At 33.9% G+C, this 9,145-nt stretch overlaps 1 protein-coding gene across 1 annotated transcript; it reads right to left on the bottom strand.

The window, feature by feature from the left end:
• Nucleotides 1-371: 371 nt before the first annotated feature.
• Nucleotides 372-1,238, bottom strand: LOC137825355 (uncharacterized). Its single transcript, XM_068631027.1, has one exon. The coding sequence runs from the start codon at nucleotides 1,236-1,238 to the stop codon at nucleotides 372-374; it is 867 nt and encodes a 288-aa protein (XP_068487128.1).
• Between the last annotated feature and the right edge of the window lie 7,907 nt (nucleotides 1,239-9,145).

The raw sequence follows: 9,145 nt of genomic DNA, 5'->3' as shown, positions 1-9,145 counted from the left end.
GTAGTACGCAACGGAGATGGTACAATCACAGGAGCAGAGGCCTCCACATGATGATCATCAATAAGAGTCGTTGAATGTGACTCTGAGTCCTTAGCTTGAATAACAACAAGTGAATCCAAAGTGGGAGTGGACAACTCCTGCTTGGGTGAGGACCTATCATGATCTGAAGCATCCTCAAGAGGAGGCATATCTGCAAAATCATCCTCCCCTCCATCTGTTTTATCAGCAAGGTGACCCAAGGGTGACCCTACATTAACCCCACTAGTAGCAACAACTTTCAAATTATCCATGGGACCTTCTAAGAGCTTCGTCTGCAGATCTTTTTTCTGATATACTTTACGTTGGGTTGGAATCGTGGTCCTCCCTTGTTCCTATTCATCAGAAGGTGTCTTCTGAGAAGGTTTATGTTGAGGCCCAGGAACACGACCTTGGTCATGGATCACCCGGCACTGAGCAAGCTCGTGCCCAATCATCTTACAATGAGAGCAAAATGGAGGGAGCCATTCATATTCCACGCCAGCTACAAAAGCAAAGTCTGGACGTTCAACCAAGAGGTGATCAGGAAGAGGGGACAACAGATCAATATCCATCAGCACTCTAGCAAACATACCCCTATTCTTTCTCATAGTATGCTCATCCAAAGACAAAAGAGTACCAAGGCCTCTGACGATGAAAAATATTGTCCTTGGTTTCCAATACTCCAAAGGCAAATGGTAAATTCTAACCCAAGTTTGAGCTTTGGTACTCCTCATGGTAGCTGGGACAAAGTCTTTTGTCCAGGCAAACAGTCTCAATAAACCAGGAGATAACTTCAGGGAACCCATCCCGAGGGCCCATCGCATGTCTTCTATAGAAGCGAACTCAAACTCATAGAAACCCTTTCCAAGAGGAATTGCTTTCCATGGTCCAAGAGCTTTCCACACCGGCTGCAACTTTTTAGTTAAATCCAGGTGTGTGAGAGGTTTATCCCCCTTAGATAGAATAACCCGACCATGGAGATGGGTTTTGTAATCCTCAAGACCAGCCAAGTAATATGCCTCATCAATCCGGACAACAATCATGTCACCCTTAATACAAGGGGTAGGTAGCTGGGATAAAGGAATGTCACATGTATTTCCCAAAGCTTGAGCAAAAGTCTTCCTTTGACTGGACATAGAATATACTTTATTATCAGGACATACTTTTCGATCCATCAAACAAGTCCATGGAATGAGGAAACCCGCAGAGCCCTCCGCCATTTTAAAAGGCTAACAAGTCCGGACCTGTAGTAGGAAACCCTAAAACCCCCAAATCTTCAATTTAGGGTTTCGGTTTCGTTAATTTACGTAACCTGGACCTGCTTCTATTTGGGTTCGTCGCCGTCTTTCTCGCAGTACTTGCTTCGCTGTCGCCTCACCGTAGCGTTCTTTCCTTGAGGAAGACGGCGGTGGAGGTCGCGTCGCGGTGGAGGTCGTGTCGCAGTGGAGGTCGCGTCTTCGCAGTACTTGCTTCGCTGTCGCCTCACCGTAGCGTTCTTTCCTTGAGGAAGACGGCGGTGGAGGTCGCGTCGCGGTGGAGGTCACGTCGCGGTGGAGGTCACGTTGCGGTGCAAGACGTGTCACGGTGACGATTCGCAACGGTGACGGCGGTGGAGGTCGCGTCGCGGTGGAGGTCGCGTCGCGGTGGAGGTTGCGACGTCGCAATGGAGGTCGCGTCGCGGTGGAGGTCGCGTCGCGGTGGAGGTCACGTCGCGGTGGAGGTCACGTTGCGGTGCAAGACGTGTCACGGTGACGATTCGCAACGGTGATTCGCGGTGGAGGATGAAATCGAAGTGCTGCTGGACTAATCTCGCTAGAGGAGAATATTCAAAAAATTGTTACAAGGTGAACTTTAAGTCTAACTCAACCTCTTTTCATTATATATATATATATATATATATATATATATATATATATATATATATATATATATATATATATATATATATATATATATATATATATATATATATATATATATATATATATACTTGGCTATATTTATTTATTTAGTTATGAGCGTGTTATTTTATATGTTATTTGATAAATAAAGTTTTCTTATTTGATTATGAAAAATAGAAAAGGAAAAAATATATATTATAAAAAATTAAATGTTTCTAATAAAAAACTATAAGAGTAAAGTAATTTAAAGATTTTGGTCAGGTTTATCCTCTTATTTGGAGGCCATGCCTCACATCCTTTTTTCCTCTCACGTCAGTACCGAATAAGATAATGGGTGAAGGTAATGTTTTTTTTTTCAATCTTCTTTGTAATTATATTTCGGTTTTTACCCTTTGAATCGTAGGTACATTTTAATAATTATTAAAAAATGTTTTCAAGGTAAGTATTTATATATTTATTAGGGAAGCGATTAAGTAACAGTTAAAGAGTATTAATTTTTTTTTTATGTTATTTTTTATTTTTCACTTGACTCTAGGACTATTTTTCTATCTAAAATTTTTGAATTACATAATCGTATAAACAATTAAATTAAAGTTGTTTGAACCAATAGTTTAGATAGTTTAAAAATAAAATAGTTAGTATTTATTTCTTGTTTTCAAGTAAATGTTATATCAGCGTTATTTTTAAACCCTTCTCTCAATAACAATATTTTTTAAGTGAATTTTATTTATTCAATATAGTTTTTAAATGTTATATAGAGAGTAAATATGTATAACTTATATTTTATTGCAACGATAAATAATTTTTCATTAAAGTCATGGAAGATTAAAAATAAATTTTGTGTGAATAAAATTTGAAAGTTATTAATTTTTATCACTAAACAAAAGCATGAGATTGTTAATATATTTAATTTTCTATTTTAAATTATTGGGCTTTGTTTGTTTGGTCCAACTTTTCTTTTTATGTTTCTGCTAGATCTTAATCTTTTTCTTATATATACACCATATATTTTACTCTCTAATATACAAGTGAATAAAGTTTCTTTTATATTTATTTTTCTCTACAATTAGATTCATCAAAACCTCTCTTTCTTCACTACGATTACGTACGCTACGTTAAAGCATCACATCAGACAAGGAATATTCATCTTCATTTACTGGTATCAGAGCTCTTCGAATGAAGAGTTCTGCTGCGCTTCTCTCTGATTTTTATTTCCCTCTTTGCTGTTCTTGGTTGTTTTTTTTTTTTTCTGTTCTCTTTCAAAATCTTGATTGGTTTTAAAAATCTTTTAGGCAATGTTTAATGAAAACCCTAGTCTTCAAAGTTTTCTTTTACTAGAAAAGTCTGCACTTTTTGTAATCGTCATTAAAAGCATGGGTTCCCTCCTGGCTACAAATTCACCAATTGGACATCCCAAGCCAATAATATGATTACTACTGACACTTTTTCTGAGCTTTTTCCTAAAGAATAGGATGTAGAGGGGATTCAACTTACATCACAACAGTGCCAATTCCTTACCAACATTTTGCGTCAGCAAAACCTTGAGGATCCTGCCTCTCACACTCAAATTAATCAAGTCGGCAACATCTCTACGGATGAAATCCCCAATACTGAGCAACATTCTTCAACAGGTAAGTTTCTCTCTTCACTATCTTCTATAAAAGAATCTTGGATTATTGATTCTGGTGCCACTGATCATGTTTGTCACAATTTGAACGTTTTTACTACTTATACTAAAATTAAACCTGTCTTAATTAGTCTTCCAAATGACCAAACTGTTTATGCCACATATTCTAGTTTAGTACGTTTTTCTGATCAGTTTTATTTGTCTGATGTGTTATACGTGCCTCATTTTCAATTAAACTTAATACTTGTTTCTAAACTCACACACCAACTTAAATGCACTTTAACTTTCACTTCAACCCACTGCATTATACAAGACAATCTCACTCAAGAGAGGATTGGTACAGTTAAAGCCACTGCTGGCTTGTATCTTGTCACTACCTTGCCTGCTTCTAGTCAATCTAAACCGCATTGTTTTGCTCCTTTTATTAATTGTAATATCACAGACAAAACACTATGGCATTATAGACTAGGACACCCTTCACATGAAAGATTACATGTCTTAAGCAAACAATACTCTTTTATTACTGTTGATACTCATCATGTATGTGACACTTGTAGTCGTGCAAAACAGATAAAACTTCCTTTCACTTTAAGTAATACTGTTACCTCTGCTATTTTTGATCTTGTACACTTTGATATTTGGGGACCATGTTCCATAATTTCTATGCAAGGTTTTCGTTATTTCTTGACTATTGTTGATGATTACTCGCGTTATACTTGGGTTATTCTGTTGCATAACAATTCTGAAGTGCGTCAGCACATCATTAACTTCACTGTTTTCGTTCAAAATCATTTCAAAACTAATATCAAAACGATTCGTACTGACAATGGTGTTGAGTTTGCTATGTCAAATTTTTATGCTTCAAAGGGAATTATACATCAAAAATCTTGTGTTGAAACACCACAACAAAATGGCATTGTAGAACGTAAACATCAACACATACTAAATGTAACCCGGGCTTTACTTTTTCAAGAAAATCTTCCTCCTATTTTTTGGGAATTTGCTGTAAATCATGTTGTTTTCTTAATAAATGCTATTCCTACTCCATTACTTGATAACATCACTCCTCATGAAAAGTTGTTTGGAAAACCATATGACATTTCCTTTCTAAAAGTGTTTGGTTGTCTTTGTTAGGCTAGTACCATTACTGCACATAGGAAAAAATTAGATGATAGATCTATCAAAGGTATTTTTCTTGGCTTCCCGCAAAATACAAAAGGTTATATTATCTTAAATTTAAAGTTTCATAGCATAGAGATATCAAGACATGTAATCTTTCATGAAAACCACTTTCCATATAAATTGGACAGTGGCTTGCCTAAGGACCCTAACACTTTATCTCTCCCTATTTCTAATGCATATAATTCTGCTTTTGATTTTTTTTCTGATACTGCACCTCCTGTCGAGCCATGTGCCTCTACTCCTGCACCCAATACTGTTCCTCCACCAGCCTCATTATCCTATGATCTTCCAACAAATAGTGCCTCTGCTCCTGCATCCAACATTGCACCTCCATCAGAATTATCACCGCCTGCATCTCCAGGAAGCATCTCACCCCAATTTCCAAGAAGATCAGCTCGTCCTCACCGACAACCTGCCTATCTTGCAGATTTCCACACTGCAACCAACACTGTAAGTAGTAGATATCCTATTCATAATTACTTGTCTTACAATTCCTTATCTTCCAATTTTAGAAATGTTATTTCCTCTATCAATTGTCATCCTGAACCTCGGACATATAACGAAGCCTCCAAACATGCTTCTTGGCAATCTGCCATGCAAGATGAGCTTCAAGCTCTTGCTGCTAACAATACTTGGCAACTTACCCCTCTCCCTCCAGGAAAGAAAACTATTGGTTGTAAATGGGTATATAAAATCAAATACCATTCTGATGGCACTGTTGAGCGCCACAAAGCTAGAGTTGTTGTCAAAGGGTTTACCCAACTTGAAGGACTTGATTTCTTAGACACTTTTGCACTTGTTGCTAAACTCACTACCCTCCGCCTTCTGCTTGCTATTGCCACTACCAAAAATTGGATTTTAAAACAACTTGATGTCAATAATGCATTTCTTCATGGTGATCTCCATGAAGAGATATACATGACCCCCCCACCTGGCCTCTCTCTTCCTTCTCCCCAGCATGTTTGCAAGCTTCAACGGTCTTTGTATGGCCTTCGTCAAGCTGGTCGCCAATGGTGCGCCAAACTTTCAACTTTTCTTTTATCAAATAATTACTCTATTTCTGTTGCTGATCACTCTCTTTTTCTTAAATATAATAATGATAAACTCACTGTTATTCTTGTTTATGTTGATGACTTGCTCTTAACTGGTGATGACACGGAGGAAATCAATACAATTACTGCATCCCTTCACCATCACTTCAAGATAAAAAATTTAGGTAATCTCACTTACTTTTTGGGACTGGAAATTGCTCGCAACAGTACTGGTCTTCATTTAAGTCAACGCAAGTATACTCTTGATCTCCTTCAAGAAACTGGCATGCTTGACTCTGCACCTGTGGCCACTCCTATGACTCACACCTCCCGTCTCTCTCCCGACCAAGGCTCACCTCTCGATGTTGATGCCACTTCTCAATACAGAAGACTCCTTGGACGTCTAATTTACTTAACCAACACGCGACCAAACATCGCCTTCGCTGTCCACAATTTAAGCCAATTCATATCTGCACCCACAACTCATCATTAGCAAGTTGTCTCACGTCTTTTGCGTTACCTCAAGGGCACCCCTGGTGAAGGACTATATTTTTCTCACACTAGTTCACTTCACCTTTGTGGTTTTAGTGACTCTGACTGGGCAACATGTCCTACCACACGCAAATCTGTCACTGGATATCCCATCTACTTAGGAGACTCCCTAATATCATGGAAATCAAAGAAGTAGTCAACTATCTCCCGCAGCTCCTCTGAAGCCGAGTATAGAGCCCTTGCCACCACCACATGTGAGTTACAATGGTTGTCTTACCTCCTTCAAGATTTACATCTTCCTCTCTCCCAGCCTGCAACCCTGTACTGCGACAACAAATCTGCCCTTCAAATAGCTTCCAATCAAGTTTTTCATGAACGAACCAAGCATATCGAAATTGATTGCCACCTAGTTCGTGAAAAACTTAACTCTGGTCTCCTCAAACTACTACCCATTACTTCTGCAATGCAAGTTGCTGACATATTCACCAAGCCCCTTGCTTCCGCACAATTCTCTACTCTCAAATCCAAGCTGGGCCTGACAAATATCTACTCCCCAGCTTGAGGGGTGTTAATATATTTAATTTTCTATTTTAAATTATTGGGCTTTGTTTGTTTGACCCAACTTTTCTTTTTCTGTTTCAGCTAAGTCTTAATCTTTTTCTTATATATACACCATGTATTTTACTCTCTAATAATATACAAGTGAATAAAAGTTTCTTTTATATTTATTTTTCTCTACAATTAAGATTCATCAAAACCTCTCTTTCTTCGTTACGATTACGTGCGATTACGTACGCTACGTTAAAGTATCAGACAAGGAATATTCATCTTCATTTATTATAATAGATAGATATATTAAACGGTTTACTACATGTTATTTTGGTATATGTAATATATAAATGATGCCAATAAAATATAAATATTAATAAATGACCATATGACATCAATCGTTAATAGATTCTTAGTGTCAAACTTATACACCAATTAACTTATATATCAATCATTAATGTTGTTTCCACATGAATATGGTTGAATTTATTACAATAACAAAAAATTAATTAATCTATTTCTTATTAACATATTATATAACTTTTAAAAATCTGTTAAAAATCATGCTCACGAAAGTGAAAAGAAAGGATTACAATATAAAAAATTAAAATTAATCTTCTTTAATTATATCAAAACTTATCATGAAAAACAGATATTAATAATTATTAAAATGTGTCTAAAAATACTCTAGAAATAAATAATAATAATAATAATAATAATAATAATAATAATAATAATAATAATAATAATAATAATAATCTACAAGGAACAAGTTTTTAAGTGTGTAGTAGAGAAACAGTGATGGCAAAGTAGAAACAGAACCATTACTGAACAAAAAGTTATAAAATAATCATCAAAATGCAAAATCTAAAAAACATGTAGATAGAAATAACCATCGATACAAAATTTGAAAAACAAATTCAATTTTGAAGGTAAGATAAGAACATATTTAAATAAAAAATAAATAAAACTTGAAAAGAAAATTGAAACTTGTACATCTTGTAGCAATTGCAGATAAAAGAGATACAAGATGCAGAAGGAAAATAATCATGAAGGTATAATATCTAAGAAAATCTAATTTGAATCCATATTATTATATTTTTTGACAACCAAAATTTATAATTAGATTAATTTTGTAAGATGAAATGTAAATAAAAGAAAGAAAATGTTAGATGAACAGCCTCTTAGATAATATATATCATACCATTTAATAACAAATGTGATATTATATTTTCTTATTTTTTAAGTGAAATATAATGTAGCTGTTTCAGATTATAAGTCATAACTAAATTTATATATATATTTTTAATAAAACATTAACATAATGTTAATTTTTATTTAATACAAAATTTTAATTTAATTTGCAAATCTAATATGTTCCATAAGAAAAAATCTTACACAACTTTATTTATAATAAAAAAAAATTGAATTAAAACTAATTAAAGTCGTATTTGATTCATATAATTTCCCCTTCTACATTCAAATTTTGACAAATTTAAAGTTGTGTTTACTTACACATTTTTTTCATATAAAATTATATCATGCATGGTTTATCCATATAAATAATTTTTTATTTAAATGAGAAAAAAACTTACACAACTTTATTTGAAATAAAAAAATTTGAATTAAAACTAATTAAAGTCGTATTAAAGTTGTGTTATACTTACACACTTTTTCATGATAAAATTATATCATGCATGGTTTATCCATATAAATAATTTTTTAAACCCTTAAAATTATACCATATTACTTAAAAAAAAACCTTTTTCTTTTGTTTCTACAATTTCACACTCCGAACACGAATACAGACAAAGAGCATCATTCACAGAAGAGACAAAAAGAAAGATAAAATGCTGTTAATGTTCTTCCCAATCCTTAATTATTGATATTTTAATATTTTCTTTTTATCCCAAAACATTTTTAAAAATTTAAGTCTAATTAGTCTTTTTTTTCAATTATAATCTTATTTAATATCCTATAAAAAGTGACAGACATCAAAATCAAATTAGTAGAATTGAATAAGAACATCCAAATATTAGAAGGAAATATATTTTTTGTTAGAGTTAGAGCTATAATATGTCTAATAAAATATTTCTAAATGTCACTATAAATTATTAAAATAAAACTTCAAAACTTATAGAAAATATGAACTAAAATAGTTATGAAATCTAAATTTTGTCGTTTTTAGAAGGAACAAGAGGGCAAAGTCATTCACTGTGTGCTTAGAAAATAATCTTCCTATAACTTTTTTAAAAATAAAATATTATATTATAATAAAATAATAATTTAAAAATTATGCTGATAAAACGTGTTTATTTACAGGGTTAAAAAAGAGGAGAGAGAAT

This window comes from Phaseolus vulgaris, chromosome 8 (assembly GCF_051622355.1).
Source record: "Phaseolus vulgaris cultivar YP4 chromosome 8, ASM5162235v1, whole genome shotgun sequence".
NCBI classification, from domain to species: domain Eukaryota; kingdom Viridiplantae; phylum Streptophyta; class Magnoliopsida; order Fabales; family Fabaceae; genus Phaseolus; species Phaseolus vulgaris.
Note: the sequence above shows the minus strand (reverse complement) of the source record. Positions and strands in the feature narration are given on the sequence as shown.

Bases quoted from the DNA above. Each gene is read 5' to 3' on its own strand.
- LOC137825355 (XM_068631027.1), bottom strand. From the start codon at position 1,238: ATGGCGGAGGGCTCTGCGGGTTTCCTCATTCCATGGACTTGTTTGATG.